Source organism: Carassius carassius, chromosome 23, assembly GCF_963082965.1.
Source record: "Carassius carassius chromosome 23, fCarCar2.1, whole genome shotgun sequence".
Lineage (NCBI taxonomy): Eukaryota > Metazoa > Chordata > Actinopteri > Cypriniformes > Cyprinidae > Carassius > Carassius carassius.
Window position 1 is genome coordinate 22213 of NC_081777.1, and position 16949 is coordinate 39161.

Genomic DNA, 16949 nt, shown 5'->3' on the forward strand with positions numbered 1-16949 from the left:
TCAAAATCAACTGTGGGCAGCAGATCCTTTTCCTATTTGGCACTTAAACTCTGGAATAACCTACCTCACATTGTTCGGGAGGCAGACACACTCTTGCAGTTCAAATCTAGATTAAAGACCCATCTCTTTAACCTTGCTTACACATGACACACTAATGTGCTTCTAATATCCAAATCCATTAAATGATATTTAGGCTGCAATAATTAGGTAAACCGGAACCGAGAATACTTCCCATGACACCAGATGTACTTGCTACATCGTTAGAAGAATGGCATAATCTAATATTAATCAGTTTTTCTCTTATTCTGAGGTCACCGTAGCTACCAGATCCAGTCTGTATCCAGATCAGAGGGTCACTGCAGTCACCTGGATCCACTACATATCCAGACCAGATGGTGGATCAGCACCTAGAAAGGACCTCTACATCCCTGAAAGACAGCGGAGACCAGGACAACTAGAGCCCCAGATACAGATCCCCTGTAAAGATCTTGTCTCAGACGACCACCGGGACAAGACCACAGGAAACAGATGATTCTTCTGCACAATCTAACTTTGCTGCAGCCTGGAATTGAACTACTGGTTTCGTCTGGTCAGAGGAGAACTGGCCCCCCAACTGAGCCTGGTTTCTCCCAAGGTTTTTTCTCCATTCTGTCACCGATGGAGTTTTGGTTCCTTGCCGTTGTTTCCTCTGGCTTGCTTAGTTGGGGTCACTTCATTTACAGCGATATCGTTGACTTTATTGCAAATGATTGCACAGACACTATTTAAACTGAACTGAGATTACATCACTGAATTCAATGATGAACTGCCTTTAACTGTCATTTTGCATTACTGACACACTGTTTTCATAATGAATGTTGTTCCGTTGCTTTGACTCAATGTATTTTGACTTGATTTGACTGGAGTGGAACCCAGTGTGGTCTTCTGCTGCTTTAGCTCTTCTGTTTCAGGGTCCAACATGTTGAGCGTTCAGAGATGGTTCTAAGCATCTGTACACAATTCCTGGAAGCTAAAAACATCCCAGTTCTAGCATGGCCAGCATACTCACTGGACGTGTCACCCATTGAGCATGTTTTGGATGCTCTGGATCGGCGTATACCACAGCATGTTTCAGTTCCTGCCAATATCCAACAACTTCACACAGCCATTGAAGAGGAGTGGACCAACATCCCACAGGCCACAATCAACAACCTGATCAACTCTATCTGAAGGAGATGTGTTTCACTGTGTTAAGCAAATGGTGCTTACACCAGATACTGACTGGTTTTCGGACACCCCTCTCCGGACCCCCAGTACAGTAAAACTGCACATTTTAGATAGGCCTTTTATTGTGGCCAGCCTAAGGCACACCTGTGCAATAATCATGCTGTCTAATCAGCATCTTGATATGCCACACCTGTGAGGTGGATGGATTATCTCGGCAAAGCTCACTAACACAGATTTAGACAGATGTGTGAACAATATTTGAGAGAAATAGGCCTTTTGTGTACATACTAGAAAAAGTCTTAGATCTTTGAGTTCAGCTCATGAAAAATGAGAGCAAAAGCCAAAGTGTTGTATTTATAATTTTGTTCAGTGTATATAAATATTATTATTATTTTTTTTTTACAACAGCCCCAGGTTAATGTCCGCTTTCATGATATCATAAGGAAAAAGATACACATCAACATTATGATAAACATCAGTCTTTATTCCTTCATACTGGTTTGGAAAACATGATTAAACTGTGATTTATTTCATTTATTCTTGTTTATAAAAGGCATAATATTATTATAGTTGCTTAAAAATAAAAGATTAGAAGAGCAGGAGTTGATTTGTTTCTTGATGCTACCTAAAACTTGTTAATGACTGTAAAGACATGAGGTATGATTTCCTACAATATGTGCTTTTTATGTGATTCAAGGATATGTAAAGAAACATCATAATGGTGGTTAAAATATAATTTTGATTAGTCACCAATTAACTGCTCTACAAAGTTCTCCAATGCATCATAACAGCTCAAGGGAGATGCACTAACACAAGCAATGACAGAGCAACCACCCAGATTGCACCAGTATCCAGAGCTGAAACAGAGAAAAGCAAAGATATTGTCAAATGTGCCGTGTAACAGAAATGTCCACAATGGCAATGTTAGTTTTAAAGCACTCACGGCGAGAAGCAGTAGCTGTTGTGGCCTGGCCAGTGGAAGGCTGAGCGACTGGAGTAGCAGATTGTGGTTTAGCTGCTGTAGTGCTGATTTCTGTGGCTTTAATGAGGGAAACGGGCCCTGAGCGCACAGTGTAGCTGCGGGTCATAATGCTGTCTAATATGGTCGGGTCTGGTGTTCCCGTACAGGGATCAGAACATCTGTCAGTTTGTTTCGTGGTAACACAAAGGTGCACTACACACTCAACATACATCTAGAAAAACAACACAATAGGGTTTAACAACAGGCATGCAGGAAGGAACCACCTTCACACACAACAGATATAAAGAGCCTATAGAGCATCATAAAAACACAGATAATGAAGCATACCGTGTCTCCTTTTATTCCCAGATCACCGAGATATAAGCGGAAAATCCGAACTGTTGAAGTTGATGTCAGGATCTCCAAGGTTCCATTTCCAGATACACAGCTGAAAAACAGAGCCATGTGACTGATGAATCTAGATTAAAGATGAAACAGGATGTGATAAATAAATAAAAAAAATAAATAAAAAAAAAGCATTGTGTACATAAATCAAGAGAAAAGGTGCTAAGAAATTGTGGCAGGGGGGCGTGGTTTAGCGAAGCTGGCAGCGGGAAAGAGAATCAGGAGACGAACAGGAGACGGCCTGGTCGAACGATTTAATCGCACACTTAAATCCATGATCCGGAAATTCGTTCAAGAAGATGCCAAGAATTGGGATAAGTGGCTAGAGCCCTTGTTATTCGCTGTGCGAAAGGTCCCACAAGCCTCCACGGGGTTTTCCCCCTTTGAGCTTCTCTACGGACGCCAGCCTCGAGGGGTGCTGGATGTACTGAGAGAAACTTGGGAGGAAGGGCCATCTAAGGGCAAAAACTAAATTCAGTATGTGCTGGACTTGAGAACAAAACTCCACACTTTGGGGCGGCTATCAATGGAGAATTTGTTACAAGCCCAGGACCGCCAAAGCCAGCTGTATAACAGGGGAACTAGATTGCGCAAATTTGCACCGGGAGACACAGTACTTGTATTACTCCCCACGTCGAGCTCTAAGTTATTGGCTAAGTGGCAGGGACCGTTTGAGGTCGCACGACAAGTCGGAGATCTCGATTATGAAGTAATGCGGTCCCATAGGAACGGGGCACATCAGATCTACCACCTCAACCTCCTCAAAAAATGGAATGAGGCGGAATCAGTGATGTTGGCAACGGTGATTGGCAAAGAGGATGATCTCGGGCCAGAGGCGAATGTCAAACCACAATCCCTCGCCCTGGCCCCAGGAGGAGATCACCTCTCGCCGTCCCAACTCACTGATCTAACGAAATTACAGGTGGAATTCGCCGACGTGTTCTCACCCCTACCGGGCAGTACCAACCTCATTCAGCACCATATCAAGACGGAGCCGGATGTGGTAGTTCACAGCCGTCCGTATCACTTACCTGAGCACAAGAAAAAGGTAGTTCAGTTCAGTTGAATTAGGTGCAATGCTCGACATGGGGGTAATAGAAGAATCCAATAGTAACTGGGCGAGCCCGATAGTTTTAGTTCCGAAAACGGACGGCTCAGTCTGGTTCTGTGTGGATTACCGCAAGGTGAATGCTGTGTCGAAATTCGACGCATATCCAATGCCGCGGGTTGACGAGTTGCTTGATCAGCTAAGCTCGGCTCGTTTTTATTCGACATTGGACTTAATGAAGGGTTATTGGCAGATCCCCTTCTCTCCATTATCCAAAGAAAAGACCGCTTTCATGACAACGTTTGGATTACACCAGTTTGTTACACTTCCATTTGGGTTGTTCGGGGCACCGGCTACCTTACAGCGCCTCATGGATAAGATTCTGCAGCCCCATGCTGCATATGCGGCTGCCTACCTAGATGATATCATTATATTTAGTAATGATTGGCAGCGGCATATGCAGAGGGGGGCTGGACTCACGGCAACCCAAAGAAGTGTGCGATTGGGCGTGTGGAAGTAAGGTATTTGGGCTTCCACTTGGGGCATGGACAGGTGCGTCCCCAAATTGACAAGACAGCCGCTATTGCGACCTGTCCACGTCCCAAGACCAAAAAGGAGGTAAGGCAGTTCTTGGGGCTGGTGGGATATTATAGACGGTTTATTCCTAATTATTCAGACCTCACCAGCCCTTTGACTGACCTTACTAAAAAGGAGGTGCCAGATACGGTCCAGTGGACGGAGCCATGTCAGCAGGCCTTTACCCAGGTAAAGGCTGCCCTGTGTGGCAGGCCGTTGTTACACTCTCCTGATTTTTCTCTCCCTTTTCTGTTGCAGATGGACACATCAGACAGGGGAGGGGCTGCAGGCCGGATGGCTCCCCGGCCTGAGTCAGGCAGTGGGGGTATGTGGCAGGGGGCGTGGTTTAGCAAAGTCGGCAGCGCGCGAGAGAATCAGGAGACGAACGGTAAGTGAGTGGTTTGGACGGAAACGATCAACACCTGTTTCTTGTTTCAGTAATTGGCGTGGAGAGAATATAAAACGCCAGGAGAGACAGAAGCAGTCGAGAGAGAGATAGACTGCTGAATGGAACCGGAAGGAGTTACCCAGAAGTGTTTGGCGATAGTGTGTGTGCTAGTGTCAGAATAAAACCATTGGTGTTTGTAAAGATTACTTTTTGTTTTATTATTAAAAACTTGTCAGCAGTCCATCCGACCCCTTGTCCTCTTACTTTCCTCCTACGAACTTATTACAGTAACTTGATGTGAGATTCCACCCATTATATCACAGAAATGACTATTAGTAATATTCAGAAGTGCCCTTTTGCTTTTTACTATTATTACGTATAGCATAGAAGTCTCTATGATACAGTCATGTATTTATGGCAGTGCAGATAGACTAAGAATGAACATCCTATAAGGGTAAGTCAATAAATAAGATTCAGGGGGAAATCATAAAAAAAATAAATAAAGACATAAATTTTTCCTTAACAAGCCATCTTTACATTAATAGTCATGTCGAGGATGAGGCATTGCTGGGCTGTTGTGGGTTTCCAGGGTGCTGATATGCAGCCACACAAGGTGTCTGAGGTTTTTAGTTTTTCTAGTGCAGGGTGGTTGCAAAAATCTCCATTCTTTTGAACACTTATTCAAATTACTAGTGAAAAAAAGATAGTAGGGAAAACGGGGGGGGGGGGGGGGTTAAAGTGAAATTTGGCCAAATAACGGGGAACCATACTTGGAATTTGTGCTCTGCATTTAACCCATCCAAGATCACACACAGAGCAGTGAACACACACCAAGAGCCACTGGAGTTCAGTTCTTATACAAGGGTCTCATCTCAGTCATGGGATTGAAGGTGGAAGAGAGCACTGTTTTTTCACCCCCCCACCAACAATCCCCACAGGACCTAAGACTCAAACCCACAACTTTTGGATCACAAGTCAGACTCTCTAACCATTAGGCCATGACTGCCCCGATAACTGATGCTATTAGCAGGAGAAATAGTTTTTATTTTGAGTGATGTTGCTACTAACCCTTGGTTCAGCAGTGGCCTTGCATTTGTTAAGTCTTCTGTTTCTGATTCTACACAGCGGCCCACCATGAGCTCAGCTCGAGCCAAAGAGCAGTTGGAGAACACATGCAGATCCAGCATGTCCATCCGGTCTGAAGCGCGTAGCTCTCGAGCCCCACGCACTGGCGGTGAGCTGCGCAAATGCGGCAGACTAGTCTTGCTGGCCATAGGACCCTTTCCGGGAAGGTGGAACTCCAGCCAGAAAGAAACGGCACCAAACGTCTTCACTTCTTCAGGAATGGAGATTTTAAAAGCTGGACCTTTAGCTTGTTGAGCAGGAATCCGGCAGGCGAGGGGCAGGATGAGAGTGGCCACGCGGCTTATAGTGGTGTTAGGATTGATGCTTCGTAAAGTGTTGGTGTACAGCAATTCTGATCCTAAATGCTGGATAATATAAAAAAAACAGATAACAATCAAATTAAATTAAAATGAAAAGACAGAAGCAGCATCATTCTCACCTCATGGTGTTTATTGACTTTCTTCTTTAACCCTCATTCTCTTTGTAGATTAAAATTTTCAATGCGAGATTACTTTACTATTAATTCCATTTATTAATAAATCTATTAAGTGAGAAGGTTTCATACCATCCTCTTGGTTCCGCAGCCCGTCAGAGGGAAGGTGGTGGTTACGTGGGTTAAGTTATAAAATACTGGACAGGTCGGATCATTCAGCTGGAGAGCAGAGAAATGCAGCTTCTCCAGGAAGGAGATTGGCAGCACTAGAGACATCTGCAGCTCACGCTCCTTACATTTCAACTCTAACAGGGAAATTTTCATGAAAATTATCTTTACATTTAAATGAAATGAGGGTGAGACAAACACGATGAGTAAGACTTCTGAAGACAGTCCTGCGCTTAAACTAATCATGATGGTTTTGAAACAACAGATATAGGTAGAATTGCTAGTGTTTTAGGTTTTTTGTGTCATGGTTTTATAAAAGTTTTGTATTTTTTTATTCTCTTCAAATAAAATATTGAATTTTATATCAGAAAGAAAAAAGAATAAAGATAAAATCAATCCAATACCTTTGGATTGTAATGGTGACTATAGCTGGTTAAATATATAGATGGAACACAAACAAAGTATGATTAAGAATGTAAACAGATGTAAGAATATCATTAATTTATTATGCAAACATTGACATTATTTGCTGACAGTTGAATGTTTTAATCTGTCGGGGGGGGGTTCTAAATATAAATTTTGTACTTCTAACAAATAAACAAAAAACAGAAGACATCTTTAGTGTTACAAATCATTATTGCTGCTGACATTAGGTATCACTATAGTTCAACAGGACAGTGCATTAGAGTATGTTTTGGTTGGTGTTTTTTGCTCTGTTCTGATGTGTGTGAGTTTAGTGTCCATGTGCTCTGTAATAAAGCTTTAGTTTGTTTCTGATTTCATTACAGATGCCTGTCACTGTTATGTGCAGTATGACATTAGGAATACTGCAACATCTGAGGCTTACAGTATCTGCAAAACCATTCTGCATATTAAGCAGTACAGGCTGAAATTGTGGAAGTGTAAAGCTTAGGTTTAATGATTTACAACAAAACCAACTAACGTCATTATTACCTGTTCCAGGCGGCAGAGGGTCTGTTTGCACTGAAAGAGAGTGAAACTACATGAAATAAAGATCACAGGCATTTGATCTCCCATTGCCAGTTTTTTAAAATAATAACAGGAAAACGAGAGTTAAACAATCTTACTTTGCTGAAGCCATATACACCTGATGTTAGACTGCAGGCTGTGAAACAAACAATAAGGTGTTTAACTGAGCTGTCAGTTGTATATTTGTTTTATAAAGAATTAGAGTTGATTGCTGACTACCTCTGAGTATTAGCAGCGAAACAAACGGACAGCAGATGGGCGAACTGATTCGGACCTCGGACCCAGGACAGCTTCACGGAGCTCTGGAAATTCTGGCCTATTTCCATTGTTGATATGAAGAGCCCCGGCGGACCAGTCACACCAATTTCAGACAAACTGCATTGAGAAATGACCAGGGATTTCAACTAATTTACTGAATAAATTATTTAGCTTTAAGTATTATGGTGCTTGTGTTTTTGAGTTCATAATGTGTGAATGATGTGAGAATTTAGATGATTCCTTTCTATTAATTAGAAAAGCATAAAACCAAATTGAATCATCAAAAATTATAACGACTACACACTTCAGTGCACCAGTGTGTTTATTCTGAATGGAGCAAACTTATCAGAGTAAAAGGAATTAGGAATTAATTCATGCACGCTTAGGGCCCTATTTTAACGATCTAAACGCAAAGTGTAAAGCGCATGGTGCTTGTGCACTCAGGGCGTGTCCAAATCCACTTTTGCCATTTTAACGACGGAAAAACGGGTGCCGTCTTAATAACTAATGGGCGTAACATCCAATATACCAATCAAAGTGTCCCTTTAAGAGCGAGATGCGCTCGCGCCATGGCGGATCACTATTTACATGGCGGGATTCGTTGTCGGAAAAGCTGAACGAAGAAACTGATCTGCTCGTGCGCAAAGTTAAAGCGCACGAGCAGATCATCCACGGTACAAGCAGTAATCCAACAAAGCTCCGCGCGATGAGTCAGTTAATATATATATGTTGTGTATTGGCATGATTGTTCAATTAATTAGCCAATTTCCTTCGTCATTATAAGTAGTAATAGGCTGAATTGCAAATAGGTAGCCTAATTCTAATACACACAATGACTATCCATCATTACATTTTTATATTTATGTAGCCTACAAAATAATATTCTTTTACACTGTAATCCTTTTGTTTTAAATATTTGGCATGTTTGTGTGATGCGCATCTGTGTGTAATAAGCAAAGTCAACACGCACTGTGGACCCGCCCAGAGGCGCATTTTCTACCAACGCGCTCTTTAAATAACAAAGCTCCTTTAAAATAGCAATACGCCAGCAATGTGCCTGAACACACCTCTATTTTAGACCAGCACGCCCATGGGCGCACAAATGAGTGCAAATGCATTTGCTAATTAAACAACGTGGCGCTGGACGGGAAAATGCAAACGGCGCCGGATTGAAACTAGAAAACACTTGCACTGCGCCTTGCATCGCATTGTGCCGGGTGTATGATAGGGCCCTAAGTTTACTGGACTTAAGTAATTCGGGTCAGACCAGGTGGAGGATGGATAAGAACCTGATCTAGATTACATCCCAGTCTTCTTCAAAATGTCAAAATGTCTTTTTATTTTTATTTTTTTGTTCAGCAGTAACAGCTGTTGAACATCTGGGCAGAGGTGATTCAAAGGAACCTTGACAACACATCTCTCTTTTTATAAATAAAACCATTGAGCAGTCTATAATTGTTCTGAACTTCGATTATTGTGCAAACAGACGATGTGTGTGTGCCAGGTTCAGGGCTGCTAATGTACTGTACTGTCTCTGACATGAATTCCGCTTGAAAAAACCTTGAATGTATTACTGCTGTGCCTGACTTTGTGCCCTTTTCATTTATTTTATGTTTTTTTTTTTTTGGACAAAATTCTGTCTATAAATAAACAAACCTCTAGCTCTATCATCAATATTACACTGATTTAATATTTAATAGCCAAATTCTCATCTCAATCATTTAAATGAAGCTGTTCTTGGAAATTGCAAAAAAAAAAAAAAAAAGAAAAAAAAAAAGAAAATATATATATATATATATATATATATATATATATATATATATATATATATATATATATATATATATATATATATATATATATACATTACATTTACTCATTATTTATTCATTATTCATTCATGAAGCAGACGCTTTTATCCAAAGCGACTTACAAATGAGGACAGTGGAAGCAATCAAAAACAACAAAAAGAGCAATGATATATAAGTGATATAACAAGTCTCAGTTAGGTTAACACAGTACACGTAGCATGGGCTTTTAAATAATATAATAAATAAAAAGAAAACAGATAGAATAAAAAAAGAATAGAGCAAGCTAGTGTTAGAGGTCTTTACACACACACAGAGACACACACACACACACTCACACACACACACAACACATATTTATATATATATATATATATATATATATATATATATATATGTATACACACAATTGCATAATAAATTAAAAGAAAATAGAATACAAAAAGATTAGAAAGGTAGTTAGATTTTTTTAAGAATAGAATTAGAATAATGAGTGTTAAACGTTAGAGGGTAAACGTAAATAAAGATATGTATATATGAGACTGCCACGCAAAAACATAAGTTTATTCAATAGGGTTAGGTTTTTATTCCACATCTTAAAATTCCAAGTGTCAGAACACTAACATTAGTACAATTACCATGTTACTACAGACTATATGTGAAAGTGATTGTGTCCTTTAATCTTTAAAACAACGGGAAGAAATGTAACATAACGATTTCATCATATATATATAGGCCTATAATTATAATTTGAATCTATTACTTGAACAGACAATGAACAGAGATGTGGTCTGCAGATGAGCTTCTGGTGTTTGAGCTGTGACATTGACAGCACTCGAATCCAGTGGACGTTGTAAATATACAGGAAAAACATGGCAGAGAACCAGACAGTTGAGTAGGTGTGTGCTACACTGTCAATCAGCGTATGACATCAGCACAAGATATAACTGTCCTGTGCTGTCAGCTCACCTCTGTACTCTTGAGTCCACTGTAATGTTGACATGGACCTCCTCAAAGGGCAGTACGTGGATTACAGTGCCTCCTGCTGGACTGACCCCTGTGAACTCCGGCACAACTGAGCAGCCAGCTCCGCTTTCAACTGCAATAGATCATTACACACTGTTAAACTGCCTACAAATGTGCATGGAACAGTCATATCTTATTCATCTTTTTATATGTTTAAATATATTAATCAAACGCTTTTTGTATTTTACATTTATGTATTTAGTCTCATATTTGGTATCACTTTAGTCACATGACACACAAAACCTTCAAATACACAGACTACACTCTAGTGAGATACATTCAAAAACACTTACAAAAGTGTATGACTATTAGAGTATAGCATAAATACAGGAGTGCAGATACAGTGAAATTTAACAATAAGCTTTAAGGTTTCTTTATATTACACTAATGTAAAATATATTTTACAGTAGATAAAAAGATTAGGAAAGATAGGTTGAGATATAAAACAACTGAATATTAACTCAATGCTCAATTAACTCAATTAACATTGTGCAACACAACACCATATTCACATTTACATTTAATCATTTAACAGATGCTTTTATCCAAAGCGACTTACAAATGAGAACAATAGAAGCAGTCAGGTCAACAAGAGAACAACAACAGTAAACAAGTGCCATGACAAGTCTCAGTTAGTCTAGTATAGAATGCCTAGCCAGGTTTTTTTTATTTTTTTTAAATTTCATATAATGTCAATTGTTGAATTCAGCATCCTCTGCCAGAAAGTATTACAGTGTTGGTAATGATCTTATTTGCCGTACTAGAGCAGTTTCTTACTATTCTGACAAAACACTCTCTATCTCCCATAGACACTCATCCAGCAAGAACACAGCACATGTAAGAAGTACAAATCAGTTCATTAGTTCATCAGTTAGGAGTTTGTGGGTGTACGATGTGCTAAAGTACTTACTGTACGTAGAACAGTACAATTTCTCTCATCTAAAGTGTGTTCTGTAATTACACTGTATGTGTAATTATTGTAAAATCCCTGTAGATGAGACTGTAGGCATGCATCCCTCATGCAAGAATATGGTCAACTATAGTGCTTTGCATTTCATCAAAAACAAATAACCTCTAACCCCTTCATTTCTCTTTCCCCTCCTCTTTCTCTTTGTCTCGCACCTCTAGGATTAATTTTCCCGAGATAAATGCTTGCTCTTTGAGTTCTTTGACACTTGAGGTAATTGGGCCAAGTGAATCATATATTGTGTGTCAGCAATCGAAGAGAAACTGTGATCTCACGGCTCTAATGCAAGTGTCCAGCAAACATGGGAACATCTTTAGTACTGGTGAATGAAGTTGGTTGAGAGAATCTGGATCATTTTTATTTTATTTGTTTGAACATTTGTTCTCCACATAATTCCTATATTTCAGATATGTTATAGAAGCAACATAATTATTTCATACCTTTATAACTTTGTTACTAAATGTTACTATATTACTAACTATTATGAAAAATATGACTGATAGAATGTATATATGATGTAGTTTCGCCCATTTCAGATTTTTCATTAGTTATATTTTTGAATATTTTTACAGCTTCAAGCTAGGGTAATTTATTAGTTCACTGTGAATATTCAGATGAAATGCTGACCTGTTATTAGGAGATGCACAGGTACAGTGGATAGCGGCTCAGCCTTGCTATCAGATGAAGGAAAATCCTCCACCATGATCAGAACTGAATACTGACCCAGACGGGCTCTACCTTCATACAGCAGTGTACATGTCTCCTTCCAGGGTTAAACACAAGCATTTTGGGAAGAAACCACATAATATTAAATATTGAATGTATTGAAAAAAAAATTATGTTACAATTTCATTGAAACAAATGCAAATATAGGTAAAGTAAAGATGTCTGACTTCATTAAGCTGCAGAAATTCACCAAGTTCAGTATTCTTAAAACGGCAGCGAATCTCATCTCCATCCAAATCCATCACATTCACCGGGATTTCTTGAGGACAAGCAGCTTGTAACCTGACACAAGAGAAGCACAGGTTTAAGACATACAGTATATTTTCGGTCAGTATTTCTGGGCATGGGAAGCACTGTTCACCTAACTGGAGGAGGAAGAGCCACAAACGGAGGCTGGTTAACACGGTTAGTGTCAGCTCTGACAGACAGATCTGCTCGTGAATCCAGTGGCACGGCTCTTTCGGATCTGAAGGGAGTGAACACAGTGTGAGATTTCAGTCGCTCCACAGGTGAGGGACACAGACAGAGTGCGTGATCACTCACCCGAGCTGAAGGGCAGATGTGTGGTGTTCAGGGATGTTCTTCTGCCACTGATGAAGACACCAGCCAGGTGAAGGTAAAGCCCCTGTCAGAGGAGAGGAGCTGAGCTGATCCTTGCAGTCTCCTCCGTTACACAGCTCATCCAGGGCCGGACACGGCAGACTGGACACCACACTGTAATGAGCCCTGACCTGCAGCACACAGCCGCCAAAAATTTAACACAATAAGCCCTGCCTGTGGCTCTTTATCCCTTGTTTGGCCTATGAGTGATAGTTCAGTTCTTTGTCTGTTCTTGTGTGTATATATATATATATATATATATATATATATATACATATTGTCTTTGTTTTAGTAAAGAATAATTTTCAAATAGTTTGAGCCTCAACTATCTTCTTCTTCACAACACAATGTGCCAAGCATAAGCTGCATCTAAATGTTAATAGTAAAATACTTTATTTTTAAAATCAATATCACATTTGCGATTGTGCAGATAATCAGTGAAACATCACTCTTTTTTCATGTGGTATTACTTAAATACATCATATGACATAAATATTAGACACAAACTCACTCATGGGAATTTATTGAATTCTTGGGTAATTTCTAACTGAATTCTCATAGGCTTTAAAGTGTGCAACATGCTCATGTCTACCCTCATTTCATTAAAACAATCACAATATTATTAAAGATGATACAGATGAACAATAAAGAGGGTAAATAAATTATGCCTGAATCAGAGGTTTTAAATCAAGACACATGGGAAAAGATACAGAACAGAGAAAGCAATATTGTGATTGTAGTTGTGATGGGTCTCACCGGCTGGGATCTGTCCTGGTCAAGCAGCTCAATGTTAACAGCTGCACCCAAAATAGATCCGGCAGTGATTCGGACAAATGGCAGCAAAATGACGGCCAGAAACCAAACACTGCAGCCCAGATCCAGCTTCATCACTGCTGTGCACGGGCTGATCCAGACCAACACAAACACAAAATATCCTTCACATTTCTCTCTGCTGACAGTAATATATTCAAAGTGTTAACCATCAAGAATCATCTAAATAGAATCTTCGTTAACTTAAGCTCCTAATTCAGTTTTATTATGATTTCCTCACAAGAAAACACATTTTTTCCTTATCAATCTTCAGATTTTAAAATACCTTGTACAAATATGTTAAAGCTTGCTTTAGCAGTTTAGCAGTCCTTTAGCAGAAGTATCTCATGTCATGATTGTGAAAGAATCAGAAACACTGACCTCCTGATGTCTGTCAGCCTTCAGAATGGTTTCCCTTCACTCTAATTATCGCTGGTTTGTCAGTAACTTGGATATTTTGGATAAATTAGAGAATGTCCCAAACTTCTGAACATCTTGTTTCCTAGCATCAATGTGAAAGTAAATTGTTGTAAAAGAGGGGAGCAAACTGGCTTGGCGAGATTTGTGAAGGCATTTATGTCTATTGTTAAGTGTTCACGTGTCAAGCAGTGTGAATGCCAGGAACAGACAATGTGTCGTGAAGCTCAACAAAGAAAAAAAACCCAAAACAAAACAAACAAAATACTGCTTCCTCTTTGAATCTCATAGACAGACACAAAACTCACAACTGCTAATGGCCAGTAAACTGAGAAAATGTACCGGCTACAAACATTAAACAGACATGAAGCTGAATTCTGTGATTGAGCTCTTAATTCTTCACACGTCAGTGAAGATCAAAGGTCATATGAGCTCTGTGTGCTCATGTTTCACAGAAACTGGTCCGGTCACATAAAGAAACACCCTCATATTTAACACAACTACACAAGTTAAATAACTTTCCACTGAGATGCTGGAAGGTGTCTTCTGTAGTTAATGGATTTTTTGTCTTTAGCCTCAGGAAGATGTGATGCCAATTCCACAGTTATAGTATTGGTAGTAATTTAATTAGTACATAAAGAAGCAATAGGCTAATTGGATGTTATAAGTTTAAACTGAAAAATATTGCTGTTTTATGAGAGAAGTCACAGACAATTCTGACAGCAATTTAATGACTGTAATGGGTTTGTTATCAAGGCACATGAAAATATGAAGATTTCTCCAGAGTATGTTGTGTTGGATGTTGAGCTGCTTCACTGCTCTCATGCATCTTATCATCACTGTTGCCAAGTCACCTTATTATACGTGACTTAGGGCTTATTTGTTCTTTTTTGTAAGTTGCGTGAAAAAAATCCCAGGTCGCGGGTTGTGTTTTTTTTGGGCTTACAGGTGCCTCTCAATAAATTTGAATGTTGTTGAAAAGTTCATTTAAGTAATTCGTCTCAAATTGTGAAACTTGTGCATTAAATATATTCAATTCACACAGACTGAAGTAGTTTAAGTGTTCGGTTCTTTTAATTGTGATGATTTTGGCCCACATTTAACAAAAACCCACCAACAAATTAGAATACTTCATAAGACCAATAGAACAACATATTAGTGAATTGATGGCCTTCTGGAAAGCATGTTCATTTAGTGTACGTACATGTACTCAATACTTGGTAGGAGCTCCTTTTGCTTTAATTACTGCCTCAATTCGGCATGGCATGGAGGTGATCAGTTTATGGCACTGCTGAGGTGGTCTGGAAGCCCAGGTTTCTTTGATAGTGGCATTCAGCTCATCTGCATTGTTTGGTCTCTTGTTTCTCATCTTCTTGACAATAGCCCATAGATTCTCTCTGGGGTTCAGATCAGGTGAGTTTGCTAGTCAGTCAAGCACACCAACACCATGGTCATTTAACCAACATTTGATGCTTTTGGCAGTGTGGGTAGGTGCCAAATCCTGCTGGAAAATGAAATCAGCATCTTCAAAAAGCTGCTCAGCAGAAGGAAGCATGAAGTGGTCCAAGATTTCTTGGTAAACGGGTGAAGTGACTTTAGTTTTCAAAAACACAATTGACCAACACCAACAGATGACATTGCACACAAAATCTTCACTGTCATCTTGGACAGTGTTTTCTCTACTTCCTTTTGGCCTTCTGTAGCTAATCGTAGCTCAGTGTAGCTGTTTTTATTTATTTTATTTTTTTTCTCTAGAATCTTTATTTTACCATCACTCTCTGTTTTTTAAAGTGATAAAATATAACTTAATTCACACCATATTTCTGATATTATCGATCAATCTTATCAGATTAATTTTGATCGTTCACTTTTGTTTTATATCCGTGAGTGCAGTACACCTGCAAAGCATTAGCACTCGTTAGCTTGTCATTAGCGTTTTCATTCGAACCTATCGCTGTTTTTCTTTTCTCCTCTCACTCGCTCCAGTTTTTCACAAGTTCATCAAACAACCGCAGTAAGAATATTTAATCAAGCACGGTGAGTAATGGCTTCTCCTGCTATTGTTATTTGCACCTCTTGGCACATGTACAGTTTATCTATCTCTGTCGCTGATGAGGGATTCACATGTGATAAATGCAGGGAAATAGTTAGGCTGACAGAGAAGATTTCAGAATTAGAGACACACATACAAACTTTAATTGAGGACAGTAAGAATGTTAGGTCTCTAGATATGGCTTTGGATGCGTCTAGCTCAGGGATTCCTGTACATTGTTTGGTTCCGGCAACAGAGCCCCTGCAGCTGGGCAACTGGTTGACAGTGAGGCAGCGTAGTCGTGGGTCAAAACACTGCTCTTCTGTTCCGATCAAAACATTAAACAGGTTCTCCCCACTCAGTGATGCACCCACTGAAAAACCTGATGAAAGTGCTCTAGTTATTGGTGATTCTATTGTACGGAACGTGAATATAGAGACACCAGCCACCATAGTCAAATGTTTACCGGGAGCCAGAGCGCCTGACATCTTGGCAAATTTAAAAGTGCTGGCTAATGCTAAACGTAAATACAGTAAGATTGTTATTAATGCCGGCACTAATGATGTTCGACTTCGCCAGTCGGAGATCACTAAAAATAACATTAAAGAGGTGTGTGAACTTGCAAGCATGATGTCAGACACTGTAATATGCTCTGGTCCCCTCCCTGCTTACCGTGGTGACGAGATGCATAGCAGATTGTCATCACTCAATGGCTGGATGTCTAAGTGGTGCCCACAGAATAACATAGGTTTCATAGACAATTGGACGAGCAGACCTGATTGGGGCAGACGTGACCTGTTGAAAAGAGATGGTCTTCATCCCTCCTGGGGTGGCGCCACTCTTCTCTCTAGAAATATGGCAAATAGTCTTAGTGTTTATACTTGACTAACTGGGGCTCAGGTCAGGAAGCAGACAGACTGGCTAAACCGACCGTCTGCTAGCTGCCTCACGTCACACAGGTCAGCTAATTCTCAGCACATAGAGACTCTTTCACCTAGATATCAT

General features: G+C 39.8%; 1 protein-coding gene across 2 annotated transcripts; it reads right to left on the reverse strand.

Moving 5' to 3' along the window:
- Positions 1 to 1675: 1675 nt before the first annotated feature.
- LOC132101839 (uncharacterized) lies at positions 1676 to 14024 on the reverse strand. 2 transcript variants are annotated; one of them, XM_059507053.1, is made up of 15 exons: positions 13877 to 14024; positions 13442 to 13589; positions 12629 to 12816; positions 12447 to 12551; positions 12253 to 12367; positions 11987 to 12122; positions 10336 to 10465; positions 7520 to 7675; positions 7399 to 7436; positions 7265 to 7294; positions 6275 to 6447; positions 5653 to 6074; positions 2516 to 2615; positions 2150 to 2399; positions 1676 to 2063 (listed from the first exon to the last, which is right to left on the reverse strand). In XM_059507053.1, exons 2-15 carry the CDS (start codon positions 13571 to 13573, stop codon positions 1999 to 2001), a joined length of 2040 nt encoding a protein of 679 aa, XP_059363036.1. In that variant the 5' UTR covers positions 13574 to 13589; positions 13877 to 14024; the 3' UTR covers positions 1676 to 1998. The 2 variants fall into 2 exon arrangements, with proteins under 2 accessions (XP_059363036.1, XP_059363037.1); XM_059507054.1 differs by having other exon boundaries at positions 13442 to 13634; positions 13877 to 14014.
- Positions 14025 to 16949: the final 2925 nt, after the last annotated feature.

What these genes read in the sequence shown, in the direction of transcription:
- LOC132101839 (XM_059507053.1), bottom strand. Translation starts at nt 13,573, where the DNA reads ATGAAGCTGGATCTGGGCTGCAGTGTTTGGTTTCTGGCCGTCATTTTG. An exon ending in ACCAGGACAGATCCCAGCCG is followed by an intron (nt 12,817 to 13,441) that starts GTGAGACCCATC and finishes TGTGTGCTGCAG; the next exon opens with GTCAGGGCTCATTACAGTGT. An exon ending in GCTCTTCCTCCTCCAGTTAG is followed by an intron (nt 12,368 to 12,446) that starts GTGAACAGTGCT and finishes CTCTTGTGTCAG; the next exon opens with GTTACAAGCTGCTTGTCCTC.